This window comes from Moschus berezovskii, chromosome 24, assembly GCF_049115385.1.
Source record: "Moschus berezovskii isolate FMDL1 chromosome 24, NW_MosBer_1.0, whole genome shotgun sequence".
Lineage (NCBI taxonomy): Eukaryota > Metazoa > Chordata > Mammalia > Artiodactyla > Moschidae > Moschus > Moschus berezovskii.
Window position 1 is genome coordinate 7911005 of NC_142483.1, and position 12575 is coordinate 7923579.

Sequence of the window (12575 nt, forward strand, 5' to 3'; positions counted from 1 at the left end):
TGATCTAATCTTGATCTGGCCTCATTCAGCAAAGGCAAAGCATGGAGAAGGGAGAGTGAAGATCAGGGGCCCATCGGGGGCTGCAGCAGCCAGAACAGGAGTAGGAGCCAGGCAGAAGTGCAGGGAACTGAGAGAATCCCATTGCTTATTTGCTTCTTGATCCATCTGCTGTATTTGGTGATACGGGTATACACGCCCGGTTTATGTACTTTGGCGCAGGCCTTTTCCCAGGACAACACCCCAGCAAGAATCCATCTGCCCTCGACTTCACAAGCCAGTGGACCCCCAGAATCCCCCTAGGCAAAGAGAAAGGAGTGATGGAGGCTCTCGGCCCAGCTAGGGCCCAAGGGACTGGGGGACCCAGAATGCCCACCCTCTGAGTTCTGCTTGGAAGCTTGTTTCAATCCTTGAGGATCTCACTACCTGGAATCTCCCTTCATTCCTCAGTTGAGGACCCCATCCCAGAATATCAGGCAAAAATCGACGTCACGGGGAAGGAAGATGGGAGAAGGGCTCTGCCTGATGATGACAGAGAGGGAGGCCACGCAAACCCCTCCCTGGGGAACTGCCCCCCTATCTGGAGTCATCCCAACCAAAGGACAGCTGCCAGAACCTCCCAGAAACTCACAGAGCACAAGTCTTCTCTGTAATTGGTGGCACAAATCATATCCCCCAGCACAAGGGGGACAACGCGGGGGATGTGGGACTTCTTGCGGTAAATCTGGTCACACTTCTTGTTGTCCATGATAAACACTTCAGCCTCCTGCAGCTCTGGGGCCAGCGTGGAGTTGGCTGTGGAGGAGTCCAGTGGGGTGAGAACTGACTCCTCATTCCACTCAACCCTGCCTCTTCCCAGGGTCTTGTCATCTCCAGCATCGAAACTTGGCCACAGCCCTTCACGTCTCCAGGCCGTCCTTCACTTGGCCCTTCCCCTATGGTGTGGACCATGTCTGACAAGCACCTCTCTACAGTTCTACTCCAAAATCCTTTTCTCTGGGAATCTTTTGCTTTTGAACCAAGCAGGATACAAGTTTCCGAAATTGAGACCCCAACACCATGCTGCTTCTCTCCAGCCTCTGAGCTTTGAACTGACTGTGTCCTCTGCCACCTGACTGACACTCACTCCTCCTTCTGGCACCTAAGGCAGACCCTCTGCCCAGAGCTCATCCCAGACTCCTCCTGACTTACTCTCATGATCACCTGACAGTCTCTGCTTCTTCCCTTGTGAGTCTGTGCCCCTACCCACACTCAGTTATGAGTTCCCAAGAGGCAGGGTCTGGCATGTAGCAGATGCCTGATGCCAAGGGTCTGGCATGTGGCAGATGCCTGAACACTGACATTTGTCAGGTGAACGAATAAGTGAATGAATTTATGAATCCCTGTCTCTAAGCTTCTGAAAGCAGAAAATGATCAGGCTTTCCTAGGTCTAAATGAAGGGCCCACAGCAAGTGCAATGGTGTAAACCATGGCAACAGTTCTCACGTGAGGAGCAATCCTAACACATCCAAAGAACCAGGGGTCAGAGGTAACAGCTTCATGAGAGGCACCATGAAGGGTCTCAGCAGGCAAGACCCCAACAGAATGGAGTGTACCCTCTGGGGTGCCATGCCTCACCCCCAACCCCTTCCTCCTTACCTGAGAAGCGCTGTTTAACCTGGCCCCAGCCAGTTACCCAGCACTGTGTCCCAACCTTCAGGCTGTAGTTGGGCTCCGGAAGGCAGATGGGCTGTACATACTTGCTGATGATGACAGGACTGTGAAGTTGGAGAAGAGCCACATCGCCCATGATGAAGGTCCGGCCCCAGTACTTGGGGTGCATAATGATGTCCCTCACAGGGATCAAGATGGTTCTCGTGGAGTTCAGGGGCATCAGCTTGGAGGTGCCAAGAAGCACTGAATACTCTTTTGTGCTACGGGAGACACAGAGCCCCATCTGGGGGATGTCAGGTTCTCAAGTAACACTATGCTCCTACCTTCACCAAGGATGCTCCCGTTAGCAGAAGTCGTGCCTGATTTGCTCTGCTCACTCCATCCTGCTCATCCAGCCCGGGGGCCCTCAGGGTCAGAGTTATGACTGCCTCCTCATTCATCAGTCGAGCTGATCAAGTGCCCTGGTCCATGTGTAGTGTGTTTAAGCGTGCAGTTATTAGCATGCACGTAGGTTCTCATGTGTGTGAGGGGTGGGGTGTATGCTGGGTTTGCCTGTTGCCCTGGCTAGGATAGTCTCTGTTGCTTGGGTTCCTGCGCTGGCTCAGTTTCCTGGCCTCTGTGAGATCATGAGAGTGACTCTCTCCTATTCTGGACATCCCTTCCCGCTCCCTCAATGCCTTATATCCCCACACTAGTTCACAGAGGAAACAAGGAATCTAGGCTGGGTCCTTTACAGTCTTGGGTCTCCAGAGGCCATACTCACCCTTGGATGCAGTGGGCAGCAGTCACCACCCAGCTGAGGTCAATGAGGGCTCCTCCACACACGTGCTCATTTTCCACTCGGAGGCTCACTTCCCAGGGCCAATGGCGGGACATGTCCAAATTCTTCGGCCACCAAGGTTGGCCACAAGCTTTAGGAACAGTGTGCCAGGCAGATACAGTGGCCACACAGAGGAGGCTAAGGATGACTAAGGCCAAGATGCCCCTAGGGGAATTTGCACAAGGCTCTAAACTTGGGGACTTGCTTTCATTTCAAAGAAGGGGAAACTAAAGGTGAGAGAAGAGCAGCGGCCTACCCAAAGGCACTGAGCTGGACAGAAAATGACAATAACAGAGATAAAAAGCATCAAAAGAGAGACATGACAGGAGGAGGAGATTCTGAGACACACAGGGAGCAAAAAGCACAGAACTTCAAAACAAGGGAGAAGCATAGAAGCAGCCCCAAGACAGGAAATGTATTTTCTTATGTCCTCAGGCCATGTTCCTAAAAGGTTTTCTGCATCTCTTAAATGCAAAAGGCCTCTGTCCCCATACTACTCAGAGTCAAGAAAATCTCCAGACTTCTATGTCAGAAATCTTTACATAGACGATTCAAGAAAAAGCACCAGCATGGAGCCAACAGAGGCCTCTCACTCACAGCTTACAAACTGTTAGTTTGCAAGTAGTTTCAACAATCAAGTTGTATGACTGTATCAATGTGAACATACATACAGAACTGTAAATGAAATATTAGCTGATATTATATTTTTAAAAATAATGAACCATGATCATGTAGAGATTGTCCCAGGGCACAAGGGTAGTCCACAGTGGAAGCACTCTTGGTGTATTCTCCACATAAACAGTTCTTTTTCTCTAAGGAAAAATCATGTGCTTTTCTCAACAGATATAGAAAAAGGCATTTCAAAAATTCAACACAGCTTTATGACTAAAAAACAAAACAAACTCTTATTTTAGCAACCTAGGAACAGAAAGCAAATCCTTATTTATAAAAATGGCATGCAACAAACCTACAGGAAACATCATATAACATCAAAGAGCAGACCAAAAAAATTATACTTTCAGAAGCCAGGAGTAATGGTACTTTGTGGGAGGAGGGCAAAGAAAGTAACTGGGAGGACAGAAGGGAGCTTCTGGGTGCTGCTACCACTCTACTTTCTGACTGGGTGGAGACTGCACAGATGCATTCACTGTGTGATCATTTCATGAGCTGGGCGCACGATTTGTGTACTTTGTGTATGTGTGTGTATAGAACACTTCAACAGCTGATCTGTAAAATCAGTAACATTTCTCTACCCCAACCAACCTGAATATAGCACAACTGAACTGAACTGAACTGATATTCTAAATAAGATACATTTTATAGCTACAAATTATAAAATACCCTGGAATTCAAGTATTCAACACTAAGCAAGATGTCTGTGGTAATACCTTTTAAACTCTAATAAAGGACACTGAAAATGGCTGGAATAAATGGAGAAAGACCCATTGTTTTAAAATAGAATAGATATTTCAGATGCAATTCTTCCCAAAATTAATCTGTAAAGTCACTTTCCCAGTTCGAATTTTTAAGAAATTTGATAAACTTACTTTAAAATTGAAACAGAAAAACAAAGGTCCATAAAGTAGAGCAAAGAAGGGATACCTGTCCTAGCAGATACTAAGGCACACAACAAAGCCATCGTAACAAAAACTGTGGTACTGACAAGGACAGACAAGTAGACCCCAAAAAAGGAACAGAGAACTTGAAATTGTTCCTCAGAATACAGGAACTTAATGTAAATAAAGGAGCTACCACAATCTGAGTAAATGATGGACTGTTGAGCAGATGGTGCTGGGAAAACTGGCTCGTTACAAAATAAATAAGAACAAAACTCAATTCTTCTCTAGTAGTACTTGAAGACCTTGAAGGTAAAACTGTAAAGTTAACAGCCAAACATGTGACATGGGGTGGAAAAGGACTCTTTAAACAAACCTCAAACCACAACCCATAAAAGCATTAAACTGATTAACATGATTACATAAAAATCAAGGATTTTTGACCCCAGGAACAAGGTTAACAGACAGATGACAGATTAGTGGGTAATATCTGCAATGTCTAAAATCAAAGCTTTTGTTAGGAATATACAAGGAACTCTAGGAAATCATCAAGAAAAAAGAACAATAGACTATGTACAAAGGGATACGGACAATCAATTTATCAGAAGAGGAAATTCAAGAGGCCAAAAGCACAATGAGACATGCTCATGGTGTAATGAGAAAAATCTCAATTAAACTAAAGAGTCAGTTTTTTAATCTATTAGATAGGCAAAAGCTGAATGAAGCCAAGGGGTGGGAGGTCTGTAACAATATATACACCTTCACAAAGTGCTGGTAGGAATGCAAAGGGCTGACTCAATTAGAATATGGACAATAGATAAAGATATGGTATCAATGTAAATTTTTGAAATTCATAGGTTGTACTGTGATTACCTTTCGGAGAAGGCAATGGCAAGCCACTCCAGTACTCTTGCCTAGAAAATCCCATGGATGGAGGAGCCTGGTAGGCTGCAGTCCGTGGGGTCGCTTAGGGTCAGACACGACTGAGCGACTTTACTTTCACTTTTCACTTTCACACATTGGAGAAGGAAATGGCAACCCACTCCAGTGTTCTTGCCTGGAGAATCCCAGGGAATGGGGAGCCTGGTGGGCTTCCGTCTATGGGATCACACAGAGTCGGACACGACTGAAGTGACTTAGCAGCAGCAACTGTGATTACCTAAGAGAATATCCTTAGAAAATACATATCAGAGTATTCAGAGATAAAGAGTTGTATGCTACTCTCAACTGATTCTGAAAAAATTATGTATATGTGTGTGTTCCTTGTACTATTTTCAATCTTTTGTACGTTGAAAATTATTTCCAGGGAAAATATTTTTTAAATGGAGCTAAATGAAAAGAGGAGGAAACAAAAAGAGATCTAGAGCACATACTGTTCATGTAAGTTAAAAATACACACACACAAAACCACAATATGTATTTATACCAAAACACAAAGATATGCATCGAACATACAAGAAAGGTTGGGAGGAGAGTGAAGAGAAGGAATAGGGGTGGGGCAAAGATATAAGAATAACTAACTAACTTAATCAACCAAACAATCCACAATAAATCGGGGTGCACCTGTGCCAATGGAAACCTATGAACAAACAGGAGCCACACAACCTTCCACCCTTAAAGTCTAAGGAAAAAGACAGGAAGATCCCAGAAGAGCCAGCCACTTCCATAAGGCCCAAGAGGCTCCATTTGCAAATGAACAGTTCAGAGCTCAAAACGTTTCTTCCTGGGCATGTTCCCTGATGGGATACAGCCTGAGTTGAATTCGAAGAGGCTCTGCATTCCCACAGGAGGCCCAGATACTCTTTCATTGTGCACTGTTGAGTCTGTACTTCCTGGCAGGCACAGGCTGTTCATTAGAAAGCAGGCCATTTACACTAAATTTCTGCTTCCTATAGACCAAGAAACACTATCTCTGTGACCCTCTTCAGAATATACCCTCCCAGGATCCAAGGTTTTCTTAAGGCAGGGTCTAACCCTACCCACCTGGTTTGGTGCTGTCTCCTTTGTAACCTGGAGGAGAAACAGGGAACAGAGATGAAATAAGAGGTTGTAACAGGATGACAATGAAGAAGTATATTTTTCATTAGTTCATTCAATCCTTCACCAATTATTTCCTAATCTCCCACTCTGTTCCCAGCCCTGGAGCCCAAGGCCAAGGGGCTGGGGGTTGGGGACAGAGGTGTATCAGATAGACACATCCTGTATTTGCTCTTGAGGAGCAGGTTGTCCAGCAGAGAAGTCACAAGTAAACAAACACACAGTCACTCATGTGAGATCAATGTAGGGACAAGGCTCCAGGTGTCAGGTAAGCCCAGAAGAAGACAAAGAGGATTCTGGAAAGAGGGGTTATTGTGCCAGATCTTAAAGATGAGAGAATAAAACAAATGAAAAGTGACAATGACATTCTTTATGAAAGAAGCATCATGGTGTAAGCTGGAGACTCTAGAGGATAAAGGACAAAGCCTGTGATGGCAATAAATGACGCCAGGGGAAGAAAAGTCAGGGGTCAATCAGAAGTGCCTTCATAAGTCAGGCCAAGAAGCCTGGGTGAGACTCTGGGAGGAGGGAGGCCAATGGAGGTGTGACACTGTCAGGCTTGTATTGTGAAGGCAGTATGCAGAGTAGATAGGAAGGTGAAAAGGCTGAATGCAGTAAGATTCCACCAAAGACTGGGCAGAAGCCAGGCTATAAATGAGGAGGGCTGAACAAAGTGGCAGTGGCCAAAGACTTGATGAGCTGGATGTCGGACGAAGAAAGATAGCTGACTCTAGGGATAACTCCCCAATTTCTGATTTTAGAGAAGAATGACTACTATCCGCTGAGTAAGAGGACAGAATAAGAGAACCTAGTTTATCAGAAGAGGATCTCAACTTTGGAACCCAAGGAGCTGCGATGGCTCTAGGTCATTCAAGAACAGATGCCCAGTATGTTGCTGTGCATCCAGGCACATTGTTTCGTGAGGGAGCATCATATAAAGGGCAGCTGCAGCTCAATACCCAGGGCAAGTGAGTTCACTCAGGGAGCAGTGAAGAGGGAACCCAGACAAGACTTCTGGGAACACCAGTAAGTCAGGAATGAACAAATCATGGGGGGCCTGGAAAGAACACTGAAGAGCACGGGAGTCACTCTGAGGGAGAGGAGAATCAGGAGGCACAGCGGAGAAGAGAAAGAGAAGCGGAGGGATTAGAGAAAATCAAAGAGGGAGGAGTGGAAAGGTCAGGGATGACAGGGCAAAGACACGCCAGGAACGGCCTAAGGATTAAGTGAGAAGTGAGGAAGCAGCCGAAGGAAAGATGAAGTGAAAACTTACTTGGAGCAATCTGGCAGTGAGGGGTGAGACAGGGTGAAGAAACACGGTAAAAAGAAAGGGAGAGGATCCAGATCTATGAGAGCAGACGGCGGGCCTGAGGCCTGTCTGATTCCTAAAGAAAGGGTAACAGTCGGGTTGGCGGGGCCCCCGGCGCTGAGGGAGTCAAGGCAGACAGCAGCTGAGCGCCTGCGTTTCCTGAGGGAAGGAAGCCACTGCTAGTGAGGCACCCTCCGAAGAACTCAGGGTCTGAGAAGAAAGTGAAGCAGACAACACTGGTTTAAGTGTGTGGAGACCATGAGCTTAGCCCTCATTGCAGGGGTGACTCCCCTCGCACCACAAGGCCTCAGGAGGATGGAGGGCTGGCGGGCCTAAGGGTAGACGCAGAGAGGGCGGGAGTTTGCGAGCCCTGGAACACGGGAACCGCCCTAGCTCAGTAGAAGGGAAGGAGCTCCGGGCTGGCGGGCGGCACAGGGCCCGTACCGGCCTCTCCTGCGGGTTGCAGGAGGGCAGCGTCGGGGAAGGTCGACCAGGAGCGGAAGCGGCGCGGAACAGACGCCGCCCTCACCCGAGTTCAGCAGCAGCAGCAGGAAGAAGCTGCGGCTCAGGCCTAAGGCTGCAAGCCCCGAGCTAAGGAAGAAAAGCGAGGCGGCCATAAGGCCACTCAAGCGGCCTCTAGCGGCAGCGCGCGTGAACCCCGGACGCCGCGACGACGTCACCCGCATCTGACGCACATGACGGAGCTTCAGACACGTGATGGCCCGCCCAGCACGTGATGACGTCGACGACGCTCGATGGTGCCCTTGGCATCGTGAACGCTCAGCAACACGTAGGCCCACCTCATGCGGCCTCCGTGAAGATGACTGCGGAGCCTTGGGCGTCTCATTGCCTCCGCAGTGGCCGGTGCCATGGAAGTACCCCCAAGTGCCTTAAGTTGGTGACTGTACCCCCAAACGTGGCCAGTGAAGGCACATCGAATTCCCCAGACTCCTGTTGGCGACATGTCGTCCAGCCTCTGATCACAACCTTGTTTCCCTTGCATTGAAGAGTTTCTCAGTTTATGTTGTTTTGAGACTCTGGAAAGATGTAGAAAACACCAGAAAAGAACACTAAGGCTAGGGAATAAGGGAAGATGTCCTTATATAAGTGACATGTAAGCTGGACCTAAGACTTGAACGACAGATCTTGGGGGAGACCTCAGAAAGGCGTTTTTACACTTTTGCAAATCACCAGTGGGATGGTAGAAACTGAAAGAAATGGTGGCGGATATGAAACCTTGGGCTTTCACAGGATGATTTGTAGAAGAATGCTGTTTTTGGATCTGCTTGGTGTATCCAGGATTGGGAGATGACAACCAAGATTCCTGCTGCTTCTGTCAAGTGTGGGGGACCCAACTCTGGGAACCACATTCTGCACCCTAGCATCTGCAGCGGTCCAGAATATGAGTTCCACTAATAGGAGGTGAGGAGAGGTGACATGTGCCACTTCAATGCAAAGGCAGTAAGAGAAGATTAACTTCTCTGCTGTGTTGATGCAGAGCAATGGCTCTCAAAGTGTGGGTCCACAGAGCAGCAGGAGCAGCACCTGGGAACTTAAGAGATGTACATTCTTAAGACCCACCCAAACTTACAGGATGTAAAACTCTGGGAGTGTAATCAGTTATCTGTAGTTCAACAAGCCCTCCAGGGAATTCTGAGGTAGGTAAGCATGAACCACAGGGCTGAGAGGAGTCATAATATAGAGAAAAGCCACCTGCTGACCAAGAACACCTATGATGCTGCAAATGGTATTATTTTGTTCTTTTTCATGACTGAGTAATCCATCATTTGTATGTACCATATCTTTTTTATCCTATCATCTGTTGATGGACATTTAGGTTGTTTCCATGTCTTGGCTATTGTGAATAGTGCTGCTATGAACATAGGGGTGTGCATATCTTTTTAAATTATAGTTTCATCCATGTATATGCACAGAAGTGGGACTACTAAATCATTATGGCAACTCTATTTTTAGTTTGTTAGGGGACCCTCCATATTGTTTTCCATGGTGGCTGCATCAATTACATAGTGACTGTATCAACTACAGTGATACCTCACTGTAGTTTTCATTTGTTTTTTTCTACTAATTAAAGATGCTGACATTCAGCATCTTTTCTTGTGCCTATTGGCCATCAATGTGTCTTCTTTAGAGAAATGTCCATGTAGGTCTTCTGCGCGTTTTTCAATTGGGTTGTTTTCTCTGTTGAGTTATATGAGCTGTTTGTATATTTTGGAAATTAAGCCCTTGTCAGTCATATTATTTGCAAATATATTCTCCCAGTCAGTAGGCTGTCTTTCATTTTGTTTATGGTTTCCTTTGCTGTACAAAAGCTTGTAAGTTTCCTTAGGTCCCATTTGTTTATTTTTATTGCCTTGGGAGAGTGATCAAAGAAAACATTGGTATGATTTATGTCCGTGAGTCCTGCCTGTGCTCTCTTGTAGGAGTTTTATGGTGTTATGTCTTATATTTAGGTCTTTAAGCTATTTTACTTTTGTGTACAGTGTGAGGCTGTGTTTTAACTTCACTGATTTACATCAGTTCAGTTGCTCAGTCATGTCTGACTCTTCGTGCCCCATGGACTGCAGCATGCCGGCCTCCCTGTCCATCACCAACTCCCGGAGTTTACTCAAATTCATGTCTATTGAGTAGGTGATGCCATCCAACCATCTCATCCTCTGTCGTCCCTTTCTCCTCCCGCCTTCAATCTTTCCCAGCATCAGGGTCTTTTCAAATAAGTCAGTTCTTTGCATCAGGTGGCCAAAGTATTAGTTTCAGCTTCAGCATCAGTCCTTCCAGTGAATATTCAGGACTGATTGCCTTTATGATGGACTGGTTGGATCTTTTTAGTCCAAATCTCACATCCATACACGACTACTGGAAAAACCATAGCTTTGACTAGACGGATCTTTGTTGGCACAGTAATGTCTCTGCCTTTTAATATCCTATCTAGGTTGGTCATAACTTTTCTTCCAAGGAGCAAGCGTCTTTTAATTTCATGGTCGCAGTAACCATCTGCAGTGATTTTGGAGCCCCCCAAAAATAAAGTCCGTCACTGTTTCCACTGTTTCTCCATCTATTTGCCATGAAGTGATGCTGTGAAAGTGCTGCACTCAATATGCCAGCAAATTTGGAAAACTCAGCAGTGGCCACAGACCTGGAAAAGGTCAGTTTTCATTCCAGTCCCTAAGAAAGGCAATGCCAAAGAATGCTCAAACTACTACACAATTGCACTCATCTCACACACTAGCAAAGTAATGCTCAAAATTCTCTAAGCCAAGCTTCAACAATATGTGAACTGTGAACTTCCAGATGTTCAAGCTGGTTTTAGAAAAGGCAGAAGAACCACAGATCAAATTGCCAGCATCTGCTGGATCATGGAAAAAGCAAGAGAGTTCCAGAAAAACATCTATTTCTGCTTTAATTTCCGCTTTATTGACTATGCCAAAGCCTTTCACTGTGTGGATCACAGTAAACTGGGAAATTCTGAAAGAGATGGGAATACAGACCACATGACCGTCCTCTTGAGTAATCTGTATTCAGGTCAGGAAGCAACAGTTAGAATTGGACATGGAACAACAGACTGGTTCCAGATAGGAAAAGGAGTACGTCAAGGCTGTATATTGTCACCGTGTTAACTTATATGCAGAGTACATCATGAGAAACGCTGGGCTGGATGAAGCACAAGCTAGAATCAAGATTGCTGGGAGAAATATCAATAACCTCAGATACGCAGATGACACCACCCTTATGGCAGAAAGTGAAGAAAAACTAAAGAGCCTCTTGATGAAAGTGAAAAAGGAGAGCGAAAAGGTTGGCATAAAGCTCAACATTCAGAAAACAAAGATCATGGCATCCAGTCCCACTTCATGACAAATAGATGGAGAAACAGTGACGGACTTTATTCTTTGGGGCTCCAAAATCACTGCAGATGGTTACTGCGGCCATGAAATAAAAAGACGCTCACTCCTTGGAAGAAAAGTTAGGACCAACCTAGACAGCATATTAAAAAGCAGAGACATTACTTTACCAACAAAGGTCTGTCTAATCAAGGCTATGGTTTTTCCAGTAGTGATGTATGGATGTGAGAGTTGGACTATAAAGAAAGAAGAGCTGATTCTTTTAAACTGTGGTGTTGGAGAAGACTCTTGAGAGTCCCTTGGACTGCAAGGAGATCCAACCAATCCATTCTAAAGGAAATCAGTCCTGAATGTTCATTGGAAGGACTGATGTTGAAGCTGAAACTTCAATACTTTAGCCACCTGATGCAAAGAACTGACTCATTTTAAAAGACCCTGATGCTGGGAAGGATTGAAGGCTAGCGGAGAAGGGGATAACAGAGGATGAGATGGTTGGATGGTATCACTGATTCAATGGACGTGAGTTTGAGTAGACTCCAGGAGTTGGTGATGGACAGGGAGGCCTGGCGTGCTGTGGTCCATGGGGGTCTCAAAGAGTCGGACATGACTGAGTAACTGAACTGAACTGAACTGATGGGAATGCAGACCTTTGGTAATAAAGTAGAGGTGAGCAGCAAGCAGAAGCAGGGCAGGAGGAATAATATTATTCATGCCCCTGCCTGAATAAGTCTTACTCCCAGTTCCAGTCTCTCTTGATTCTCTACTCTAAGCTATAAAGGCTATGAGATTAGGGTACAAAGCTCCCCACAGACATGCTGATAACTATAATAGGAGTACAGGGAGCAGGAAGCTGCTAGCTAAAACCATTCCTAGACTCATCAATGAGTAGGTGTGGACTCACCTCCCCCTCTAGGGCTTAATGAGAACCATGAATAGTTTCTTAGCCAAATGAGACTAATTTTCTACAGAGTATGTCATATGCAACCCTGCAACTGCAAGGAGAGAAGAGCATCAGAACACAAAAGAACAAACATTTATTCAGCTAACATCAGAAATCTCCATACTCCATAACTGCCTCAACAAAACTTGGGGTGAGTCTGGATGTGGCCTCTGGAGCACTGAGAAGAGGCTTCCAAGACTGAGTTGCCCCAGGAGGATTTGTGTGGCAGAGGCTGGGGACTCAGATCCACACTGGGCAGCAGGGGACCTTCTGCCAACCCAGACAACTGAGTCAGAAGTGGACATGGTGAGGCCTCAGTCTCCCCTAACAATCACCATGTGGACTGGTTTGATAAAGTGTCAGGTCTAATGCTGTTGCACCGTTGATGATGTATCTTCTTTGTTAG

The 12575-nt window shown here is 46.0% G+C and overlaps 1 protein-coding gene across 1 annotated transcript; it reads right to left on the reverse strand.

Moving 5' to 3' along the window:
• Nucleotides 1–62: 62 nt before the first annotated feature.
• On the reverse strand, nucleotides 63–8177 carry LOC129547584 (serine protease 45). Its single transcript, XM_055413324.2, has 8 exons — nucleotides 8106–8177; nucleotides 7902–8058; nucleotides 7817–7825; nucleotides 6010–6036; nucleotides 2414–2561; nucleotides 1636–1910; nucleotides 629–792; nucleotides 63–296 (listed from the first exon to the last, which is right to left on the reverse strand). Exons 1-8 carry the CDS (start codon nucleotides 8175–8177, stop codon nucleotides 63–65), a joined length of 1086 nt encoding a protein of 361 aa, XP_055269299.2.
• Nucleotides 8178–12575: the final 4398 nt, after the last annotated feature.